Raw genomic sequence first — 25579 nt, 5'->3', positions numbered from 1 at the left:
ATCTGAAAAGACCCTGTTTCCAAATAAAGTCAAGTTCACAGGTACCAAGAGTTAAGAATAAAACATATCTTTAGTGGAGGCATTTTCCTCTGGTCTCCCAAATTTTATATTTTGGTCCATATACAAATATATTCACCCAATCCCAGCATCTCCAAGAGTCTTAACCCATTCTATCATCAACTTGAATTCCCAAATCTCATCTTCTAAATCAGGTGAAACTCTGGATATGGTTTGGCCTGGGTCAAAATTTCTGTACACCTAGACCTATGACCCTTACAAAAAAAGTTATCTGCTTCCAAAGTAACAGTAGTGGGGTAGGCATCAGGTAGACATTCCCATTCTAAAAGGGAGAGAGTAGAAGCAATAAAGGGGTTACCAGTCTCAAGCAAGTCTGAAACCCAGGGTGGCAAATTCCATTTGGCCTCAGGGCTTGAGAATAATCACCTGTGGCTAGATGCTCTGGCCTCTCTGTATATGTGGCTCTGACCTCAGAGCTGTTCTTCATTTTGTCTGTCTCCGTCCCTTTCAGCTCAGCCTGGCAGTGTTGCTGCTGATATTTTGAAATTTTGAAACCATTGTTGGCCGTTAGTTAATATCGGGGATTTCTGGCCACACTCATTGGCTGTACTTCTTCAGCACTCTGTCTGGATAAGCTAAGACTTTTTCAGATCTTCAAGTGCTGGTTTTCTTTTGCTAAACAATTCTTCAAATTATTTTGTCCCTTATTTTACCATCAGTAACTAGGAAAAACCCAGCCACACCTTTAACACTTTGCTTGGAAGTCTCAGCTAACTATCCAAATTTATCCCATACAAGTTTTACTTACAACACAGTATACTTCAGCAAAGTTTTTGCCACTTTATAACAAGGATTTCCTTTCCTCCAGTTTCCAATAATATGTTCTTTTTTTCCTTTTGAGATCTCATTTGGATAATTTTGAGCATTCATTCATTGTTCATGACAGTGTATGTATTCTTTCCAAGACGATAGATGCCTTTTATTTATTTATTTATTTATTTATTTATTTATTTTCTTTATTGATATTAGAGAAAGGAAGGGAGATGGGGAGAGAGAGAGAAATATCGTCAAGAGAGAACACTGATTGGCTGCCTCCTGCATGTCCCCCACTGGCGATTTGGCCCACAACCTGGGCATGTGCCCTGATTGGAAATCGAACTGGCAACTCTCAACCAATGAGCCACACCGGCCGGGCAAGAGTTCTTATCTTTTAGAGATAATACACTTCAATAGTTATAGGTAAATACTGCATGTTGTAGATCCTCATGGTCTAGCATATGGTATCAATCTTGAATACTAATTAAATAGGTTTTGTAAAGTAGGTAAAGAAACTGATTATGTTGAACACATAAAACCTATTTAAAGTGAGATGCCAAGACTCGGGACAAAGGTCTAACCAGTGTTGTCCTTTGAAAAAATTATAGCTCTTAATATTATACATGTGTCATCAATACCCCAAAGTGATTTGTGTGCACATTGAGAAGCACTGCTTTGAAGTCTTTTTTCCCTGATAAAGTCTAGCAATGTGCAGATAAATGTACTACTAATAATACATCAGATTATCTAAGGCTGAGTATTACATATACTTCTTTTGAAAACTGGTCATTAAAAAAATACTAAACTACCCAGCGGGTGTGGCTCAGTGGTTGAGTTTTGACCCATGCACCCAGAGGTTGCTGGTTCCATTCCTGGTCAGGGCACATGCCCAGATTGTGGGCCCAAAATCTCCAGGGGAGGGCATGCAGGAGGCAGCCAATTGATGTTCTCTCTCCTCCCTCCCTCTCTCTCTAAAATCAATAACGAAATAAATAAATATTAAAATAAATATTTTTTTCTCTAATCACACACACACAAAAATCTAAACTAAAAGTACTAAGTGGATCTTTTGTTTGTTTGTTTGTTTTTAATTCTCACCTGAGGACACTTTTTGCATTTATCTTCAGATAAAGCGGGAGGGAAAGAGGGAGGAAGAAAGAGTGAGACACATCAAGTGGTTGCCACCTGCACGACTCCAACTGGGGCCGGGGACAAACTGCAACCGAACTTGTGACTCTCTGGTCCGTGGGCTGATGCTTTAACCGCTGAGCCAAATTGGTCAGGGCCTAAGTGGATCTTTTTATGGGTAACTAAAGTTAGTGCCCTATAATAAAATAGACTTTTTTTTTTTCCTTAACTTTTTTCAGCTACCCATTCCATTCTGTTCCATTGATTTCTTTGCCTACTTCAATGAACTAGTCATCTTCATTGTCATATTACCATTTTTGACCTTTCCAGAACCTTGCCTTCTGAAGTAGACTCTGCCTAGTACCCTTTATGTAGTTGTACTCTTTGAGAACCCAAAATCTACTTGGATTATGATTTTGTTTTTATTAGTAGTTGACAGCCTACTATAAAATGAAACCTTAATTATCTTGATTCTAATTCATTGGTCGCCAAACTCTTCTATCAGAATAACCTGCAGATGCATTGTCGTTTTTTAAATAAATAGTATTCACTGAGAGTAATTCAGTAGTTCTTATATTTTTAAAAGAATATACAGGTGTGTTAGGGTGAGAAACTATCATTCCATATCCTAGGGAGGGGGAAAATAATGAAAAGTGAAACAACCGGTCAAGTTTATTTTGTGCTTTCAGTTGTTGCATTGTTTTTCTCCCCTGTGATTTTTCCCAGTATTTTAAAATCTTTTTGAATCCTGATATTTACTAGGGAAGGATTCTGAAACAATATACTTCTCAAAAGAATTAAGTGAGCCCTGGCTGGTCTGGCTCAGCAGTTGGAGCGTCGGCCTGCGGTCCAGAGAGACCCAGGTTCGGTTCCCGCTAAGGGCGCCTACCTCAGTTGCAGTTTGTCCCTGGCCCTGGTTGGGTCGTGTGGGTGGCAACCACTCGATGTGTCCCTTTCACGTTGGTGTCCCCCCCCCCCCCATCTGAACAAAATATCAAGAAATGTCCTCGGGTGAGGATTTAAAAAAAAAAAATTAAGTGAAAAATTATATAATCAGCTCTGGCCAGTTTGGCTCAGCGGTTAGAGTGTCAGCCTGCGGTCCAGAGAGACCCGTGTTTGGTTCCCACTAAGGGCATGTACCTCAGTTGCAGTTTGTCCCCAGCCCTGGTTGGGTCGTGCGGGAGGCAGCCACTCAATGTGTCCTTTTTACATTGATGTTTCTCTCTCTCCTCTCCCACTCTATCTGAACAAAAAATGGAAAAATGTCCTCAGGTGAGGATAAAAATAAATAAATAAATAAGAAAAATTATAAAATCATATTTGTACTAGGATCATTGTAAGGTGTTGATCTTCCTTCAGTTTCATGAATGAATTTGAAAGATAACTATGTAAATAGCATATAAGGAGCCAGCACACTTGTGTGATAAGCTCTGGTCTAAGAGTCCTAGCTGACTAGCTTCGAGTCACATTATTTTGGACCATAGTGACTTCATCTGTGAAATTATAATACAGATCTTCATTTCCCATACACTCTTATTCAGATAGTGATTGAGAAGTGGTAAATGATAGGGGGATGTCAGTACTGAATTGAAGAGACTATTATCCCTTTAACTGACAGCGGTTCTCAACCTGTGGGTCGCCTAAGACCATCAGAAAACACATATTTCCCAATGGTCTTAGGATCGAAGACCCCACTCCCTCTATCCATCTCCAGGCGGGTCCGCCCACATACAACATGAGGAACTATATTAAAGGATCGTGGCATTAGGAAGGTTGAGAACCACTGCTTTAACACATTTGGTTCAGAACACATCTGCTATTTGACTACCAGTAGCAGTGATATGAATATAGATGACCTTTTTGTTTGTTTGTTTTTAACAAGTTTTGGAATAATTTCAGGTTTATGGGATAGTTGTAACACTAATACAAAAAATACCAGCATATTCTTCACCCAGATATTCTAAATGTTATTTTCCCACATTTATTTTATCATTTTTCTCTCTCCCCCCTCTCTACATTTCTTTCCCCTCACACCCAGTTTTTTTTCTTACATTTATGAAAGGAGGTTGCAGACATAATGTCCCTTACTCACAAATACATCACTATGTTTCCTGAAAATAAGGACATTTAAAAAAATATAACCACAATTATTATAGGAGGCTGAGGAAATTAACAATAATATAATACTATCAAGTGACCTCAGCATTTTTTAAGATTACAGACCAGTTGTTTTTTTAGAATGTACCTCAGTCTCTAAGTAGATTTCGGATGACATACTTTTACTATTTAGAAAACCAAATTTAAAAATGTTTAATGTATATTATAAATTGGGTTTTAATACGTTCTTACTGATTTTTAGAGAGAGAGAGAGAGAGAAATATCAATTGGTTGCCTCTCTGCAGGCACAGGCATCTCAACCAGGGATCCAAACCTACAACCTGGGCATGTGCCCTGACTCAGAATTGAACAGGTGACCTTTTAGTGCATGGACAACACCCATCCAACTGAGCCACACTGGCCAGGGCTAGAAGTTGGGTTTCCAGTGCTTCTTAATTTGTACGGAAAGGAAAATGTCCTGCTCTGAGTTAAAGTTTTTTTACTTTTTTTTTTTTTTTTTTTTTATCCTCACCTGAGGACATCTTTCCGTTTTTTTTTGTTCAGGTAGAGTGGGAGGGAGAGAGAGGAACAGAGAGAGAGAGAGAAACATCGACGTGAAGGGACACATCGAGTGGCTGCCACCCGCACGACCAACCAGGGCCGGGGACAAACTGCAACCGAGGCACGTGCCCTTAGCGGGAACCGAACCCGGGTCTCTCTATACCGCAGGCCGACGCTCTAACCGCTGAGCCAAACTGGCCAGAGCAAGTTTTTTTACTTTTATAAGTGAAAATACTAATTAGTCTAGAAGTGAAATTTCAAGATTTTTTTAAACTTGAGGCAGTTTAACAGTATTAGACATTTTAAGTTATCAGAGTGCCTGAGGAGTTTGGTGTTAGTTGCTGGTAGAATGTAATTAATTAAAGAATATCTATACAGCCCTGGCCGGTTTGGCTCAGTGGTTAGAGCGTTGGCCTGCGGTCCGGAGAGACCGGGTTCGGTTGCCACTAAGGGCGCGTACCTTGGTTGCAGTTTGTCCCTGGCCCTGGTTGGTTGTGTGGGTGGCAGCCACTCGGTGTGTCCCTTTCATGTTGATGTTTTTCTCTCTCCCTCCCACTCCATCTGGAAAAAAAAAAAAGGAAAAAAGTCCTTGGGTAGGGATAAAATAAATATATGTGTATGTATATATATAATATGAGGGATTTCTGTTGCATGTTGCTAGGACTACTTGGAAGGTATCAAATAAAATTGGCATAGTCATTTCTGTGGTAAGTATGTATATTGAATTTGATGTCAAAAATGTTTAGTGCATTAAGGATAAGAAAAAATTAGGCTTTATGTTCGAGGTAATGATAAGCAACAATACAGAGATAGTCATAAGTGAGGAAAAAGTGAACAATTAGAATACTGCTAGGAAATTTGTATAAGAAATGGGTTTGGAATAAGGACATGAAAACTGAAGAATATAGAGAATGTACTCTGGCAGAATGCTGTAGGTTTTTAGTGTAAAGTGACATCATCATAAGTGGCCCTTTGAGTGGGAAAAAAAATTGTAAAAACAGATGGAAATGATAAGCATAGCACTACTGTCCTGCAAAAATGTTAAAGAATTGTTAGAGACTAGAATTGGCTAGTAATCAGTTATTGTTGTAAACAGTTAATGGAACAGGAAATAGAAATAGTAAAGTGGACCAGAGGGTTAATAGGAAATGTAGACAACTATTAAGACACTAACTTCTTTCACTTCTTAAATATTTTATATATGAGCACTGAGATAGTCATGTAGTACTGGAATGAACATGAGAACTTGATGTTAGTGGTTTTGGTGTATAAAATGGCTTGTTAAACTATACACTTTTAAGAAAAGATATAGAACTGGCTGTTAGGCAGTTGATGTTACATAAAATATTCATGAATATTTATTGTATACTTAACTCTCTGTCAGGCATGACATCAGGTTTCTAGCATGTAAATGAATGTAATTTTATGGCACTTAACACTGGAAAGAGGGCTGAGGATTCGAATAAATAATACACATATATACATACAAGATGAAGGGAAATTTGATGAAGAAGAATAAAGCTAGGGCAGTGGGGACTGAAAGTAAAACAGTTCACTCCAAGATTATAACACTTTTACTGCTCCTTGTCCTTTTAACTCTTTTTGGCTTTAACGCCTGTGTATAACTTTGCACCGACAGTGTGTCCTTTCCATCATCTTTAACCCTGTGGCCTGGATTGTATATATAGTACTTTGCTACATCTAAATGGTATACAGTAGCATAAAGCTGATGGTGGATTTTTGTTTATCTGAACTACTAAATCTGCATTTTGCAATTTTTTTATACGTTTTTTAAAAGGACACTGTCAAGTACTTCTAAATGGTTATTTGTAATAACAGTTTCCTGCTTATATTTATTTTTGTTTTTATTAATTGCCGTTTATTGTTCTTGTTTGGAATAGTATGTAAGTTAAAGAGGATTTTTATTCATTGTCTTAACGGATCAGTATTAGAGCTCTAGGAATAATGCTATTTGTTACTACAATTCTTATCTGTAAAATAGTATTTTTATGGAGAATATTTTTAAATGAAATATTTTAAAGTAGGTGTTATTTTAATTCATTGTCTAATATTGTGGGGTTTTTCTAACTTCAAAAACTAATCAGCGTGTTAACTAAGAAATGATATTTTTTTTATGTAGAAATATATACGACTTAATGCATTTTAAAATATATTCCAAAAATACAGATTAGCCTTCAGTGTTCCATTAACACTGCAAGTAAATTTTAGTCAAACTCTTTTTCAGTGGTGTAAAACTTGAGTTGGCTAGTTCTTTGTAACTTGCTTGTTAATGTAACTGAAGGGTTTTTGGTGGTTTCAGTATTCTAATATTGATATTAGCATGTATGACATAAGTTATAATTATGTTTTAAACTAAGCTTCCCAGAATAAAGACAGGTTTTGTGTATGATATTAAATGTTACAATTATGCTGTAAACTGAACTGCCAAGAACAAATACAGATTTTCCTCATGTTTTCTAGTCTCTTTTTCCCCCCATTTCTCATAGCCACACATATTAAGTAAATGTGTGAGATTTCCCTCCAATTTTAATTTCCTGTTATAACAGGAATTACTGGGGTGACTATTTCTTTACTGACTGAGTTTTTAGTTTAAGTAATTTTTATTTGAAGAATGACTTTGCCAAAACTATTTGCTGACCACAACTGCTTTGTTGTAGGAGGACTGACAAATGGTAGTGGTCGATATATCTCTGCAGCACCTGGAGCAGAAGCAAAATATCGAAGTGCTTCAAGCACTTCCAGTCTATTTAGCTCCAGCAGCCAGCTCTTTCCTCCTTCTCGGCTTCGGTATAATAGGTCTGATATTATGCCTTCCGGCCGAAGTAGATTATTGGAAGATTTCAGAAACAACCGCTTCCCAAACCTTCAACTTAGAGACTTGATTGGACACATAGTTGAGTTTTCTCAAGACCAGCATGGTTCTAGGTAAGTAATTATGATTTTTGATACTTTCCACTGCATTTTAAAAAAAATTTTTAATCTTGTTCGAGGGTGTGTTTTTATTGATTTGAGAGAGTAGAAGGGAAAGGGGTAGAGAGAGAAAGAAACATAGACGTGAGAGAGAAATATCCATCGGTTGCCTCCCACATATGCCCTGACTAGGGATCAAACCCAAAACCTGGGTATGTGCCCTGATTGGGAATTGAACCCACCACTTCTGGTGTATGGGTTGATGTGTGCCAGTCAACTGAGCCACACTGGCCAGGGCCACTGCATTTTTGTCTTGGAAATTGCTACCTTGTAAAAGCCTAAATTTTTCTTGACTACAATTATTTGATCTGCATAAAAGTTGGAAGCTTTTAAAAAATAAATACCTACTGTGGATTATAATGATAAAAATACAAGTTTAAATTTATTTTTTAAGATTTTCCGGTTTCGCCCTGGCCAGTTTGGCTCAGCGGTTAGAGCGTCGGCCTGCAGTCCGGAGAGACCCGGGTTCGGTTCCCGCTAAGGGCACGTACTTCGGTTGCAGTTTGTCCCCGGCCCTGGTTGGTCGTGCGGGTGGCAGCCACTCGATGTGTCCCTTCACGTCGATGCTTCTCTCTCTCTCCCTTCCTCTCTCTCCCTCCCACTCTATCTGTACAAAAATGGAAAAATATCCTCGGGTGAGGATAAAAAAAATAAAAAATAAAAAAGATTTTCCAGTTTCCTTTGATTAGCTTTTTTTTTTTTTAATCCTCACCTGAGGACACTTTTTCCACTTTTTGTTCAGGTAGAGTGGGAGGGAGAGAGAGAGGAACAGAGAGAGAGAGAGAGAGAAACATTGACGTGAAAGGGACACATCGAGTAGCTGCCACCCGCACGACCAATCGGGGACAAACTGCAACCGAGGTACGTGCCCTTAGCGGGAACCGAACCCGGGTCTCTCTGGAACGCAGTCCAATGCTCCAACCATTGAGCCAAACCGGCCAGGGCTTGATGAGCATTTTCAATAACTAAAACATAGCAGTGCCTTTTTATTGGATTTTTATTACGTTGACTCTGAGTACATTTAACGTATTTAAATTTTTCTTAAAATATTCTGAATTCCATTTGTGGACTTAAAGCATCCCTGATGTATGCATTATCTTTTTAAAAAGTTAAAAACCAGTAAAATGTTTTTATGTTTCTTTATTGATTTATAGTCAGTTACTTAGCTTAAATTGAAACATTCACTTTTGTTACAGAAAATTTTGGTGTCTTTGTAATTAAATGCATGAATTGTAATGCCTGGGGTGAATTTGTGTTCTTTAGATATAGCACAGAAAGGAAAATGGTAGTAGAATTCTAACACATTATTCAAATTTGAGATATTTTCATTTTTTATAGTTTTAAGGTAAACCTGAAATTTTTAGGATATGTGCTGCTGAAGTGAGCACTGAAACTGAAATTTTTAAGAAAGTTATTGATTAGATAGCTGCATACAAATTTTATCTCCTCCTATAGTTAGAAGTTCCTTGAGCAACAAATGAATCTTGCATCACTCACAAGGACTAGCTTAGCTTACAAGGAATTCAGTTGCATTTGATGAATTTTATTTCTAAGGGTTTCTTTTATTATGTTCTAAAAAGACATTATTTAGTAATGTTGTATGTATATTCTGAAAAATACATGAATAACCAGTAAAATATTTGTGATTTTTTTTTCCATTGATTATAATACAACCAGAACTAACTTAAGGATTAAACATCTTTATATCCATTATTTTTCCTAACTAGTAATTATTTTAAATTAAGGTGTTATAAAAGAAATGCTTCATAACTTTTGTTGTTTTTGTTTTACGTTGGCTGTCCACTATAGAAAATGTGTTAGTACTGTTTCTGGAAATAATTGTGTTTGTGTGGATTGGAGGTGTACAGTACTCAAGTCAGATACAGATTTTTCAGGAGCTTGTGGATTGTCGTGGCATTTAAAATTTTTCCCACATAGGTTCATACAGCAGAAACTAGAGAGAGCTACTCCAGCTGAACGACAGATGGTATTTAATGAAATTCTACAAGCAGCATATCAATTAATGACAGATGTTTTTGGCAACTATGTTATACAAAAGTTTTTTGAGGTAAGCACCCATATATGTTTTTATATCTTTCCAAGTAGTATATGCTTGATGCTTACAAAAGCTCTGGAAGTTGTGTCAAGAGTAATTTTCCCAAAGAAATACATGAGCTTGGGAGGAAATATTTGCAAATCATGTAAAATAAAGATTTTATATTCATGATATTTAAAGAACAGCTAAAACCACCCTGGCTGGTGAGCTAAGTGGTTAGAGCATTGGCCCACAGACTGAAGGGTCTCGGGTTCGATTCCCAGTCACGGGAATGTACCTGAGTTGTAGGTTCGATTCCCAGCCCCAGTCAGGATTGTGCAGGAGGCACCAATTGATATGTCTCTCTCACGTCGATGATTCTCTCTCTCTCCCTCCCACCTTCCTCCCTCGCCCTCCCTTCACTCTATCTAAAAATCAATGGAAAAATATCCTCAGGTGAGGATAAAAAAATAAAACTCAAACTCAGAAAGACAACCCAATTAAAAAGTGGACAAGGGGCGTGAATAGGCATTTTTCCATAGAAGATATACAAATGACCAATAAGCATATGAAAAGAAGCTCAACATCCTTAGTTACTAGGGAAACACGAATCAAAATCACAACGAGATTTCACTTCACATTAATTAGGATGACTACTTTTTTTTTAAAGGAAAATAACAAATGGTGGCGATGTGAAGAAGTTGTGGAACCCTTGTACATTGCTGGTGGGAATAGAAAATGGTTCAGCTGCTGTGGCATTTCCTCAAAACTAAACATAAAATTACCATACAACCCAGCAATTTTGCTTCTAGATATATAGATGATGGGGCAAAGTAGGTTTACAGTTGAGAGTACACAAAACAGTTTATTCTTATATTATTACTTATTAATAATTGTATTATTTTCTGTGTGAACAACTATAAACCTACTTTTGCCCTACCCTGTAAATACCCAAAAGAATTTAAAACAGGGACTCAAACACTAAGTGTTTATTTCAGCATTATGCAGAATAGCCAAAAGGTGGAAACAACTCAGATGTCTAACAGATGAATGAAGGAATAAACAACGTGTGGTATATGTATACAATAAAATGTTATTCAGCCATAAGAAGGGATGAGGTTCTGATACATGGTACAACATGGATGAAGCTTAAGTGAATTAAGCCAGATACTAAATAACATTGTAGGATTCCACTTACATGAAATATCTAGAATAAATCATGAAGACATAAATTAGATTAGGGTTTACCAGGGACAGGGCAGGGTGAAGAAGTTACTGCTTAATGCATACAGCATTTCTGTTGGAGTCATTGAAAAGACTTAGAAACAGATTATGGTTGACAGTTACACAATGGTGTGAATATAATTAATGCCACTGAATTATACTCTTAAAAATGGTTAAAATGACATTTTATGATATATATTTAAATCACAAAAGGTTTTTTATTAACATGTTGACATACAATATATTTGTTTGATATGTACAACAGTGACTCAACATTTATATACCTTATGAATCATTTTTAAAAATATATGGGCCTACTTTAAAAGGGAAGGTTAATATTAATCCTGATTAAATCTGAAAATATAAAGCGGTAGGAGTAAGTCTTAGATGAAGCAGTGAATAATAGTATAGTCTTTATTTGGATTTGTTAGGTATCATTTATTTTGTAATTTACTTGATTATTTTATAATTAAACATCTGTGTTGTAGCTTATGTCAGTATAGTTGAAAATTATCTAGTCTGAATGTATGGCTCAGCTTCATTATATTAAAGATGAGGATAGTATGAAATGAAAATTGAAGATGTATGTTAGTAACAGGGACATTTTTTTATAGTATGACTTACCCCCAAAGAAAATAATACAGTTATCATTTCAAGCATCTCTGAATCTGTCTTAACTTTTACCTGAATGTCCTCCCTGCATAATTCCCAAATGTGATATTTTAAAAATTGATTTTTATAGGCTGCAAACAGTGAGTTATTTAAGTTTTAACAAAGTAACATTATGGTCACTTTTTAGTAATATTATTTTCCTCTCTGTCAGTTTGGGAGTTTGGATCAAAAATTAGCCCTGGCTACTCGTATTCGTGGTCATGTTCTACCCTTAGCCTTGCAGATGTATGGCTGCCGTGTTATTCAGAAAGCATTAGAGTCTATTTCATCTGACCAGCAGGTAATTGTAAGTTAAGACAAAATTTTTGTATTACTTTATTCAATTTTTAAATTACTTATCTTATAATAATCTTGGAGTAACATATTAAATGTTTCCAGTTAGACTGAAAGATTTTAAAAATCTGTCTCAAACAGTAAATTGTTAAAGTTATAGGACAGTTCTTTGCTCTGCCCTCTATTCTCCTCATCATCTCACCTGTCATGAAGACAGTTGAGCACCTGCTGTGGCGAGCAGAGTGCTAGGTGGCGGGTGTTTTTCTATCACTTGCTTATTTGATTTCTCATATCGGGAATACATTTTACTATTTCCAGTGTTTATTTGGTCTGTACTTATATTTATATCATAAGAATGAAATTTTTAAAATCAATTACATATTTATATATATAAAGATTTTATAAGTCTCACTCAACAGGAAAAGTAAACTAAGAATTAACAAGATTTATAGTTCTTCAAGAGAAAAAAAATACAGTTAAATTAAATGGGAAATATACTGTGTTCTTGGATGAATAGTCTATATATTTTAAGTTAGCCCGGCCAGTGTGTCTCAGTGGATTGAGCAGTGTCCCATTGACTGAGAGGTCCCAGTTCGATTCCCAGTCAGGGCACATGCCCAGGTTGGGGGCCAAATCCTCAGTGGGGGACATGCAGGAGGCAGCCAATCAGTGTTCTCTCTCATCTATGTCTCTCTCTCTCTCTCTCTCTCTCTCTCCCTCCCTCCCCCCCTCCCTCCCTCTCTAAAATCAATAAAGAAAAAATATTTTATCAAACAAGTGTTGGCAAACAAGTGTTTCCACTATGGAAAACACTATGGTGTTACCTCAACAAGTTAAAAATTGAACTGCCATTTGACCCAGTGATCCCACTTCTAGGAATATGCCCTAAGAAGCCTGAAACACCAATCAGAAAGAATATAGGTACCCCTATGTTCATAGCAACACAGTTTACAATAGCTAAGATCTGGAAACAACCCAAGTGTCCATCAGTAGATGAGTGGATTAAAAAGCTGTGGTACATATACACAATGGAATACTGTGCAGCAGTAAGAAAGATCTCTTATCCTTTGAGATGACATGGAGGAACCTGGAGAGTATTATGCTAAGCAAAAAAAGCCAAGCAGAGAAAGACAAATATCACATAATCTTACTTATTTATGGAATATAGTGAACTAAACAAACTGATTAACAAAATTGACCCAGAGACATAGAGGTAGGGTACAGACTGACAAACTCCAGAAGAGGGGGTGTTGAGTGGGGGAAGAGATAAACCACAGAACTTATATGCATGTATGCATGAACAATGGACATAGACAGCAAAGCTGGGGAAGGGGTGGGGAGGATGGGGAGGAGGGTGTCAGTGGGGGACAAAGGAGAAATATCTGTAACAAAAACAAAATAATTTAAAAAAATATTTTATATATATATATAAAATTTTATATATATATGTATATATAGCAAATTCATCACTAGGTTGTATGTCAGCTAGTATAGTTCACATTCTTGCAAAATGTTTTAATAGCTTTCACCTAATTTATTGTTTTCTGCTCATTATACTTGGAGGAGTAAACTTTGATATGTAAAAAATTTCAAATACATTTTCTAGCATACTTTTGTTCTCATCTCAGTATTTTAATCCTGTTAACATTGTTTGATAAGGCAATTATTTAAATGTCGTCTTCTCTTTTGCAGAGTGAAATGGTAAAGGAGCTAGATGGTCATGTACTCAAATGTGTGAAAGATCAGAATGGGAACCATGTTGTACAAAAATGTATTGAATGTGTTCAGCCACAGTCACTACAATTCATCATTGATGCTTTCAAAGGACAAGTAAGTGTTTTTGCTTCTACCTAGTTAGCAGGGTATTATTTTAGATTTTCAGTGTTAACACATTTTTCTTAAGTCAGAAGATAATATCTAGTACTTTCATTCAAAAATAGGAGACAAAATAGTGAATGTGCATCAATTTCTGCCTTTTTTGTAGAGTGAGTCAATAACTTCATTTTTTTGAAGCTGAGAAGTAGAAATATAATTTTAATTACATTACTTTAAGAAGTAAAGATAACCTTTATTAGAATTGTAAACTCAACATTTTCCATATTTCTTAGGAGAGGCGGGAGGAAGACTTAAAACTGTATAATAAAAGACAAAATAAATATTAATTAGTAACTAATACATAGTAATTAATAGTTCCTAATGACAGTGTACACTATCCCCACCCCTCAGTGCATTTCTTCTTGTTATTACATACCCGTCATCTTCTGTTTAGGTTCCTTTAACTTTTACTTTTAGCACCCTAGCCCAGCCAATGTGGCTCAGTCGATCGAGCATCGTCCCATGGACTGAGAGGTTATGGTTCAGTTCTTGGTCAGGGCAAATGCCCAGGTTGCAGGCTCCATCCCCAGCAGGGGCTGTGCAGGAGGCAGCCAATCATTGTTTCTTTCTCACATTGATGTTTCTATCTCTTTCCTCCTCTCTCTCTCTCTAAAAAATCAATAAAAATATATTTTAAAAAATAAGTTATTTAAAAAATAAATTTATATTTATTTATTAAAAAATGGACATATTAAATGTGAATTTCCCACCTTTCTATTTTAAATTAATTCAACCTGTCTGCCTTATAGATCTTTCAAGTCAGAGAATGGAAATGTAATTCTTCCAATTTTTTTAAGGTGTTTGTGCTTTCAACTCACCCTTATGGCTGCAGAGTAATCCAGCGCATCCTAGAGCACTGCACTGCAGAGCAGACCTTACCTGTCTCAGAGGAGCTCCACCAACACACAGAGCAGCTGGTCCAGGTATAAACTGCCTCCTAATTGGGAATGTTTATGTATTTCCTAAATGGTTCTGATGTATTTTTCTAGGAAAGAATAATTTTCTTAAATTAATACACTGTAGAGACACACAGTGAGACAAAAGCCTAATGTATTCTCCTACTGGATTTTTTAGAAAAGTGATTAACATCTTTTTAAAGAATAATCATTATTCCTAAGGAATGACTTAAAATAATTTTTAAATATCTGTACTTAGGATCAGTATGGCAATTATGTTATTCAACATGTACTAGAACATGGTCGACCTGAAGACAAGAGCAAAATTGTTTCCGAAATTAGAGGAAAAGTCTTAGCCCTGAGTCAACACAAATTTGCCAGGTATTGCAATATTTTCTAATACCAAGGATCTATTCTTTCAATTCTTTGGCTTTTGTTAGTAAACACAGAAATATATATGGAATGTAACATTGGAATGTAATCTTTTCTTTAGTAGAGTCAAAAAGCACATACAGAACGTTGCTTTTATTCTTAAAGAATCTACATGACAAATTAGTTTGCCAGCATACTCAATTTTTTAAGTCTGTAGTTAGAAAATTATTTGTCCCAAAGACCTGTGAGTAAATGCAAATTTAATTTATTTAGTGCTTGTTTGTGAAAGTCTCAGACCTTACTAATGACCTAGTTTCCCCATTTTAAAATTATAATTTTAATTGCAATTGAATTATAATTCTAAGAGGCCTATAAACTTGTGGAAGTATAATATGGGTTCTCCTATGACACCAATTTCTATTTTAAAAGTAATTGTAAGAGAATTTCAAGAGATTCCCATCTTGATTCTTCTGTCTTCCAGTGTATTGAGGAAGTTCTTTCAAAAGTCAAGCAATTTTGCTATAAAGGACAAAATAATGTAATTTTGTGTGTGTGTACTTTAATTTTCAGCAATGTAGTAGAAAAGTGTGTTACTCATGCCTCCCGTGCTGAGAGAGCTTTACTGATTGATGAAGTCTGCTGCCAGAACGATGGTCCTCACAGTGCCTTATACACCATGATGAAGGACCAGTATGCCAATTACGTGATTCAGAAGATGATTGATATGGCTGAACCTGCTCAGAGAAAGATCATCATGCACAAGGTAGTACATTTTATAGCACTTAAAACCATTGATTCAGTTTGTGTGACTTTAGGCCAAGCATCTGATTTCTCTAGGTTTTAATTTCCTGGTATATGCTATAACTGAGGGGGAAAAATCTAAAATCCCTGGATAACCTTGGGCAGATGTAGATATGGTGTATACCCTTTTATTAAATTATTAAAATAATTTGCCCAATAAAATCACATTTTTAATCTAATTATCTACCTTTAACATTGTTCTTCCCTTCCCCGTCTTATTTAGGTATACTTGATTTGCCATGTTATATAGGTCAAACATTGATTTTAAAATCTAATTAGATTTTCTCACTAACCTAATACATTTTCCAAAGACAGAATTTATGATAATTTGATTGCTTTAAGTCCGTTTTTTTTTTCTATCTTCCTCCTAAAAATCTAATGATTTTGGTTTTGTTTGTTTGTTTATCCTCACCCGAGGACATTTTTGCATTTACCTTCAGATAGATCAGGAGGGAGATGGGGAAGAGAAAGAGAGAAGCATCGATGCCAGAGAGAGACATCGAGTGGTTGCCACCCACATGACCCCAACTGGGGCCGGGGACAAACTGCAACTGAGGTATGTGCCCTTAGCAGGAACTGAACCCGGGACTCTGGTCTGCAGGCCGATGCTCTAACCACTGGGCAAAACCGGCCAGGGCAGATTTTTTGTTTTTTTTAATCCTCACTTGAGGACATATTTTCGTTTTTTGTTCAGATAGAGTGGGAGGGAGAGAGAGAGAGAAACATTGACGTGAAAGGGACACATCGAGAGGCTGCCACCCTCACAACCCAACCAGGGCCGGGGACAAACTCAAAACCCAACCAGGGCCGGGCACAAACCACAACCGAGGTACGTGCCCTTCGCGGGAACCAAACCCGGGTCTCTCTGGACTGCAGGCCGACGCTCTAACCGCTGAGCCAAACCGGCCAGGGCTTGTTTTTTTAATCATTAAGTTCCATAGAACATGGGAGGGCCCAACCAGTGTGGCTGAGTTGGTTGAAAGTCCTATGCACCAAGAGGTTGCCAGTTCAGTTCCCGGTCAGGGCACATGCCTAGGTTTGGGGCGCAATCTCTGGTGAGGCGTGTGCAAGAGGTGGTCAGTCAGTGTTTCTCCGGGATGTTTCTTTCTCCCTTCCTCTTTATGAAATAAATTTTTTAAAAAAAATTATTTTAAAGAACACTGGAGGAAATAAAGATACACTTGATCTTTTTATAAATGTATTAATTCAAAAAGCAAGACAAAGTACATAACCTCTTTGGACCTCTCCTTGTATATAGAGAAAGTGATCTTGTAAAATCATGCAAGTATTTTGGCTTTCTGATTTAAAAAATTTTCAACTTAATTTTCTGCCTTTTAAAAATACAGTATTTTTTTTTTTTAATTAATTAATTTATTTATTTATTTATTTTTATCCTCACTCGAGGAATTTTTCCATTTTTTGTACAGACGGAGTGGGAGGGAGAGAGAGGAAGGGAGAGAGAGAAACATCGACGTGAAAGGGACACATCGAGTGGCTGCCACCCGCACGACCAACCACGACCAGGGACAAACTGCAACCGAGGTACATGCCCTTAGTGGGAACCGAACCCGGGTCTCTCCGGACCGCAGGCGGACGCTCTAACCGCTGAGCCAAACCGGCCAGGGCTAAAAATACAGTATTTTGTCCTGGCCGATTTGGCTCAGTGGTTAGGAGTGTCGGCCCATGGCCCAGAGAATCCCGGGTTCAGTTCCCGCTAAGGGCACGTACCTCGGTTGCAATTTGTCCCTGCCCTGGTTGGGGTTGTGTGGGTGGCAGCCATTCGATGTGTCTATCTCACATTGATGTTTCTCTCTCTCTTCCCCCCTCTGTCCCTCCCTCTCTATCTGAAGATAAATGCAAAAATGTCCCCGGGTGAGGATAAAAAATAAAAATACAGTATTTCTGCTTAAAAATACATACTTAAAAGAATTTACAGTCTTTTAACAACTACATTATTTACTCAACTAATGTTATATTTATGACATTGGGTTATTTTTAATTTATCTTTATTGTTGAATCTAATTTTTTAAACTGTAATCAGCAGTGCTTTATATGAATGTCTTTGCATGAATGTTTTTGTAGGGTAAATATTTAGATGTTGTATTGCTGGTGCAAAGTATGTAAACATTTTACATTTTAATAGATACTGCCAAGTTGCTCTCAGACTGTACCAAGTTTGCACATTTATTCAGCATATAAAAAGAGTGCCTGTTTTATATTATCTCATGACTACCAGTTATTTATTAAATCTTTGCCAATCTGAATGGGAAGATAATGGTATTTCTTTTCATTTATATTTTAAAACCTATTAGTGAGATATTGAACATCTTAAGTGTATTAGCCATCACACATCTGATTGTTCATGTTTTTTGCTTTATTTTGTATTGGATTTTTGTCCAGCTGTCTCAAATTATAAAGTTCTGCCTTCGGAGACTGTGGCAGAGCACCAGTGACACTCGCCTGGCGGTGCCCTCCACTGCCCTTTTCTGTGTACTAGCTCACAAGCAGCGGTTTGTTCAGCCACTGAGCACATTTGAGAGTAGAGGTTTGGAGAGACTGCGTGGAACAGAGGTGCTTTTGCAGACAACTTTTTTTGGATTTGAATCTGAAAATTCCAGTTTTTCTTCTAGGTTATGATTTGGGGCACTTTTTTTTTTTTTCAAGAAATCAGAAACTAAAATAACTTGGCTGTCCTAAGCAGATTATTTGTCTTTCAGATCCGACCTCACATTACTACTTTGCGCAAATACACGTATGGGAAGCATATACTGGCCAAGTTGGAAAAATATTATTTGAAAAATAGCCCAGACCTAGGGCCTATTGGAGGACCACCAAATGGAATGTTGTAAAGGGAAGAGAAAGAAGATAATGTAACCATGTGAAAAGAACGTTTCTTTTGTGAATTATCAAAACACAACTCAACTATGAATCTTCAAAATTTTTTTTAATGCAAAACTATTTATTGACTTTATTCATCCATTTGTAAATTTTTTAAGGTTCTTGTTGTATATTGGGGGGTGGGAGTGGTGAATTATAAATGATATTTCGCCCTGAGTGGAGACCTATCAGATTGGATTGCTGGCAAAGCACAGAATACCTGTATATGATGTACCTGTATCAAAAAAAGCTGTCACATATTTTGTAAATTTTTACCTTGTAAAGTCACAAAAATAGTTTTTAAAGGAAAAAGTACAGTATTCTTTTAATAAACTGGCTTGCAGTCTGGTAGGTCTATGAACCCCATAGCACAACAGGTTTATAGAGATGTATATAGAAATATAGTCATTTTTTTTGTCCTTTGTGTGAAGCCTTTTATAACAGATTAACAATCAACTACATAAATATTATTAATATTTTAAAAAGAAAGTTAAGTTGTATTTTGGTAATTCACAATCTATCATGCAAATAAAATTCAGCAAGACAAGAATTAAATGATTTGAGATGAAAAAGAACTTAACATTATTTAGAGTGGGTGTGGTTTTAATCAAATACTGCCCTAAAACGTCTCTGGCAATGTATAGAAGTATTGTATATACTTACATATGTAATTGTTGTAAGAGGTAGGAAAAAACAAAACAAAATCATGGTGACACTTCCATCCAGTTCAGTGCACTAAACGGAGAGTTAAGTCCCATTTTAACTTTTCGGTTTGGTTCGCAGTGAGAAAGAGTGGAAATTTGTATATTGTTTTGCTTATAGAATTACAAGGATACAGTGAGGAAGTGTTGAGCTTTACTTTGCTTTTTCATAGTAGATTCAGAAAGTAGGAATCAGATAGAGGTGGAAAAGGGGCCACTGAAAAGTGAATTTGATAGCTCAACATTTAAGCATGATTACATATTCAGATAGCTTTTTTTGCTTCCTATAAATATATGCATTGTGTGTGTAGTAATAGATGGTAAGTTTACACTTTGAAAAAAGCAAATCTTGTTTCAGTGTTTGTTATAAAAGCCTTGCTAATTTAGTAGTGATGCTTCCCTTGGTTGTACAGGTGTACATTTGTAAACCTTCATGCTGTAAATGGAATTTGTTTTATCTCTTTGGGAAACATTTGCATTTTAGTGTACATTTATGTCCCTGCCCTCTTAGACCTGGCATATAGTGTTGTATAATGTAAATTTATTTCTCCAAATCGAGAGTGATTTTTAAAATTTTTTTTATCTTTATATGATTTCAGAAGTACGAACCAGCTTTCTTTTTATTATTGTGAGAAACATTTTGTTTTATAACATAGTTGACTGTTAATATGGACATGCTAGGATTTGGATCACTTTCAAGAAGTCAGGGTATTGTGCATAATAGAAAGTATTGGACTGAGATATTTGGTTAACATGGAGGCCAATGCTTTTTCCATCTTATTAAATGTGATGTGACTTTTTTCTTTGTACAGAAGAGTACTGTATTTTTGGATAGCCTACTCCCAAGTAAGAGCAAATCTGTATGATAACATTTTTTTCTCTGGACATAAGACATAACAGTAACATGATGTACATTTACAAGCGGCCTTATGTACATTTCCCAACGATCTTTTTAAGGCAAAATTGTGACCATATGTGTATAATTAAAATCGTTTTTAATCCTTTGCCTATGAAAATATTTTGGAAAAAAAACTTGCTTTGTATATTCAGTTTCTGAAAGATAAAGAAAGTGCTTTGTATTTTGTTGAAGTCAGTATTTTGTATAAAACATTTATGTTGACCCACTTATGTTTAGTGCTGAAAACGAAGGAACCATGCTGTCTCTTTAGATTGAACATGTACGGGGTTTTTACTAGAAGTCTGCAGAAGAAAAGCAATCTTCTCAGCACAATATTCAATACAAAGTTTTATCACTTAGCTGCTCATATCGTGAACCTAAAAATAATGGCATAAAATTTGGGGTGCCAGGCATACTTTTTCATATTTGATGCTGAGTTACTCTAGTTCTCTAGTTTTTTAACCCAACATTCCATGTTGAGGCCATGAAATCCAGTCACTGTCATAGTCACTGGCTCGCCAGCATGTCCCAGTCCCGGTGGCAGTGTTTCCCCCACACTAAGCTGCTCTCTCCCACTTTTCTCTGTTTTGCCAGCCTCCGAGTGTCTTGGCCCCAGTTCGAATTTTTGTTCCCAGTATCAATCAGCTCATGGTTTTAGGATCAAACGTGTCCTTGTGGGAGATTGGTAGTGACTTTCCTGGATTTGCACTTGAATTGCTGATTTTCCTTTATCCTTACTCTCTGTTGGCACAGGCAGTTATCTCTGCAAATTTGGGAAGTCCTAGAGAATAGCATATTGGGAAACTGAACCCTCTTCCTGGGGTCCCAGTGGTCCCACATGTCCTGATGTTGACAACCCAATTGTCCCAATATTTTGAGGCCTATTCTAGAAAAAGATGAGTTATTGTAAAAATTTTATGGTCTGCCATTTTTGGTACCCACCTGTGATTTCACTTTTTAATAAAAAGTTGGCATGGAGTTTTGATAAAACAGGAAAATGACATTTCAGAATAAACTCAACTGGGCAGAAGCACTTGGGCTTTCCTCTCAAGCGTCTCCTTTCGACATGGATTGTGTCTGGGCCAGTTTGTCTGAGTCCTGGCTCTTATGGTTCATATGAAATAATGTTATCTTCACTTCTTTGTATATTATGTATAAATTAGAAAATGAAAAATGTGTGAATAACATTGTATGAAATAAATCTGGTCTTGTGTTTTTCTCTAGATAAAAACCCCTTCGTACCTCAGTTATAATTCAGGTTGCCCATTCAAGTTTACTCTCAAAACAAAAATATTTTTTATCACATGGACACTACTGTTGGGGCTATTGATTTCTCTGCTGGTATTAATCCTATCTTTTGATCAGTTTCAGGATTTCTGTTCAATTACATATAGGAAGAAATTTTTAGGCCTGTTATTTATCGATAAAATGATTTCTTCGCCCTGGCTGGTTTGGCTCAGAGGTTAGAGTGTCTGGTCAGCCTGCAGACCAGAGAGTCCCGGGTTCGGTTCCCGCAAGGGCACGTACCTCACTTTCAGTCCCCAGCCCCAGTTAGGGTCGTGTGGGTGGCAACTACTCGATGTGTCTCTGTCACATTAATGTTTCTCTCTCCCTCGCACTCTATCTGAAGATAAATGCAAAAATGTCTTTGGGTGAGAATTAAAAAAAAAAAAGATTTCGTCAAGGTTGTTCTGAGGATTAAATCACTCATCTTTACCCATAGGTGTCCGTTTCACATGCTCTTAAGGAAATGGTGGTGTCTAAAGAAAAGTAGTTTGGGTTCAGGCATGGATTTAAAGTTAACCTTGTTTAGAAACCTCATGAACTTGGGTGTGTTAATGCAGATACCTAAGTTCAGTGGCTTACTGTGGAATAGTACTATTTTTAAGTCCTTACTGATTTTAAGAATTGAAAATATATAAAAACCTAGATTCTTAATTCACAACTAATGCTAATACTGTTTCCCCTTTCCTGTCCCTTCTATAGCTATAAAAGCCACACCGATCATTTGATGGGGTCCAAAATGGAGATTACATAACACTAAGAAGGAATTTTCATCATATAAATTGTTTATCAATTTTAATTTTATCTTGGTTTGACTCTATTCTGAGCTGAAATGAACTCTTCTGGAATTGACCTACCCCACTTTATAGTGATGAAATTAAAAGACTCTCAGGAAGTAAATAACATCTCCCACTCTCACCAACCTAAGGACAAGCGACCTGGGTGGTATTGTACGTGTTCTCACGACTGGTTTTTCAGAAAGGATTGGGGAGAGGGCAGAAAACCATTAAGGAGCAGTGTTCACTGTGTTACCTACCTGACTTTGAAGGACCGGACTTAACATACCTGAGGGGGTTTTGATGCCCTGTGTATGAACACAGGTGAGGAGGAATGGAATCCTGTGGCATCCAGTGCCCACTTCCAAGGAGGGAGGCAGTCTGGCCTAGATTGGGCTCAGCCATGTGGGCGAACTTAGCCCTTTAGGCCTCGAAGTTACCTATCTTTATGTAAAGTAGGGAATGTCCTGACCCCACCGAACATTGGATCTGAGGGATACTCGATGCTAAGAACCCAACAGCTACAGTATAGGTCACACAAGCTTTACATTTTTGTTGAACTTTATTACCCCCGAATTCGAGTCAATTTCTCACTTTTATGTTCCAGTGGTAGAAATTTTTTTTTCTTTTACGGGGAGAGAAAGAAACATCGATGAGAGAGAACATCGATTGGCCACCTCCTGCATGCCTCCCACTGGGGGTCATGTGCCCTGCCTGGGAATGGAACCTGCGACCTCTTCATACGTGGGTTGATGGTCAACCACTGAGCCACACCGACCAGGCTTTTTTCTACTTCTTGACCAAGATTTTAAACCAAATGAAGTTGCCCTGTATTCTACTTGGTAGTTTAAGAAATAGACTAGGTTAACAGTTCAAATTTTCTTGGACGTGAGAGTGTAATGGATCAGTTTGGACTCTGGAGTTGAGAATGCCCAGGTTTCAAACCCTTTAGCTTTTAACGTCATTAGGCAGTTTTATCTTTTTTTTTTTTTATCCTCACCTGAGGACATTTTTCCATTTTTTGTTCAGACAGAGTGGGAGGGAGGGAGAGGAAGAGAGAGAGAAAAACATTGACGTGAAAGGAACACATCGAGAGGCTGCCACCCGCACGACCAACTAGGGCCGGGGACAAACTGCAACCGAGGTATGTGCCCTTAGTGGGAACCGAACCCGAGTCTCTGGACCGCAGGCTGACGCTCTAACCGCTGAGCCAAACCGGCCAGGACAGTTTTATCTTTTAAGCCTTAGTTTCCTCGTGGTGTAGGTAAGGGAAACAATACCCCCTCCTAAAATTGTGATGATTAAATGAGAATATAGTGACATGCAGGGGAGTGAGTACTCTAACTCCTGCAGTAGTGAGTTAACTTTTTTAAGTTGCCTACATAGTCTCAAAACATTTGGTTTGGAGCTCATTTATACTTCTGCAAATGAGCTCTTGATTAAAGTTGCAGATAAATCACTGGATTTGTAGGAAAACTACTGAAGATGTGATTAAGTAACTTTACAGCATTTTAATATTTTTCTTGGTTCTAATATAAGTAATAGCTTTGCTTTGAGCAGTACAGCTCCCAGAATGGAGACAGCGAGGAAATCAAAGGCAACATGGTGGAGGTGCACACGCGTGCGCATGAAAAGCAGATTTGGAAGCTGCTGAAATTCTTGTGCAGGGTTCAGGACCACCAGTTGACGTCTGGTATTTCTCACATCCAGCCCTTGGCATTGTTCCCCCAGCAGTCCGAGAGCCTCAGGGTGGGCTCATGCTTCAGTGAAAGGACAGGGGGCCCACAAGTCAGTGCTTTGCTGGTGCTTGGTGAAACAGCCACCTGGCACCACAGGTCCGCTGTGACAGGTGGGCCGTAGGGCAGCCAGGTGGGGAAAAGCCGCCTGTGGGTTCATCCTCCCGATGCACACTGCGAGGCTCACCTGAAGGCAGCCACAGTGCACGCTCTGCCAGTTTGGCTCACAGCCCGGGAAGTGCTGGCCTTGGGGAGCTTCCTCTCATCTGCCGGGACACAAAGTGGAGACAGCCAAAGCCTGCCCGCAGCGGGGTCTTCAGAGATGCGGGAAGCTGTCTTCTCATCGAGGTCTCCCTGCCAGCTGCGGTGCGGGCCCCACTCAGCGTAGGTGTCCGTGCCCTCTGACCAAGGCCCTGGCCGGGGACAAACTGCAACCGAAGTACGTGCCCTTAGCGGGAACCGAACCCGGGTCTCTCCAGACCGCAGGCCGACGCTCTAACCGCTGAGCCAAACTGGCCAGGGCCCCTGCCCTTCCTAAAGTAGGCCCAGTGACCTGGTTTCGAGGAAACTTGGTGCTTCCGACCTCTCTCACTTTGCTCACGGGTGCCCTCTGCCGGGAGGGCCCTTCCCTTCCCAGTCTGCCTAGACAAGCCCCACCTGTCATGGTCATTCCAGGCTCCCGCCTTCTCGGGGGCCTTCTCTAAACTCGTCCATCCTGACCACCCAGCCCCTAGCCGGTCCAGTATCCTGAATGAGTGTCCGCCTGCCTGACTGTAGCTATCTCAGATAGGGGCTATCCCTGGGGGCAAAGACCATCTTCTCCAGTGACCCCCACAATCTCCTGATATTTAAAGAAATTCCTTTTCAGGTTCACCAACACTCTACCAGTATTTACAAAAGGAGGAGGAGAAAATAACCAAATATGGTACCCATAAGAGCTCACGGGTTAGACCTCAAAAGCACATGCTTCGGGAGACTTGGGTGGTGGTCGTGCACATGTGCGGAAACGTCAGGTCCGGGATCAGAGTTCTGGTTCCTACAGTGTGGTCCCCAGGGATTTTCAACTGGCAGGAGTCTGAGGTAAACAAGCTGCCCAAATGAAGGACAGTCCCCGTCTCCACAGAGGTCAGTTTTGATCCCCAAACCATGGGCTGGTACGAGAAGCAGTGATAACAGCAATAGCTGGAAAGTACAGAGCGCCCCCTAAGTGCCAGGCGCTGCGTGCTCTGCTTCCGTTACCTCATTTCACCTCTACCAGCTGTATGAGGAAGGTACTGATATACACCCACTTTACAGATGAGGAAACAGGCTTAGAGAGGTTACGATTTACCCTGGGAGGCAGAGCCCTTGCTCAAATCCAGTCTGATGACGGCCCACACACTCAAGGGCTGTGCAGGGTCTATGGAACTCAGACGCCCAGAGGGCCCAGGAGGTGGGGGATGAGCTGGAAATGGTCCTTGCCATGAAGGGATATGGGTCTATTGTTACTAGCTCTTGTGTTTCTGCTGGAATATTAGAAAGCTGGATTCCTAACGTACAGTTGCCTTA

At 38.3% G+C, this 25579-nt stretch overlaps 1 protein-coding gene across 13 annotated transcripts in view; it reads left to right on the top strand.

Moving 5' to 3' along the window:
• Positions 1-21481, top strand: part of PUM2 (pumilio RNA binding family member 2) — a 90789-nt gene extending 69308 nt beyond the window's left edge. For 6 of the 13 annotated variants that reach the window (XM_036262891.1, XM_036262885.1, XM_036262890.1 and 3 more), the window contains 8 exons: positions 7299-7566; positions 9550-9679; positions 11694-11828; positions 13508-13645; positions 14488-14613; positions 14846-14967; positions 15529-15721; positions 18477-21436. In XM_036262891.1, the coding sequence (XP_036118784.1) occupies positions 7299-7566; positions 9550-9679; positions 11694-11828; positions 13508-13645; positions 14488-14613; positions 14846-14967; positions 15529-15721; positions 18477-18608 (1244 nt within the window). In that variant the 3' untranslated portion in view covers positions 18609-21436. Of the gene's footprint in view, positions 1-7298; positions 7567-9549; positions 9680-11693; positions 11829-13507; positions 13646-14487; positions 14614-14845; positions 14968-15528; positions 15722-18476 lie in introns of all 13 variants that reach the window. The other 7 variants (XM_036262893.1, XM_036262892.1, XM_036262894.1 and 4 more) reach the window with 3 other exon arrangements.
• Positions 21482-25579: the final 4098 nt, after the last annotated feature.

This window comes from Molossus molossus, unplaced genomic scaffold (genome assembly GCF_014108415.1).
Source record: "Molossus molossus isolate mMolMol1 unplaced genomic scaffold, mMolMol1.p scaffold_m16_p_15, whole genome shotgun sequence".
NCBI classification, from domain to species: domain Eukaryota; kingdom Metazoa; phylum Chordata; class Mammalia; order Chiroptera; family Molossidae; genus Molossus; species Molossus molossus.
The sequence above is the reverse complement of the archived record's forward strand: the minus strand, read 5'-3'. Positions and strand labels throughout refer to the sequence as shown.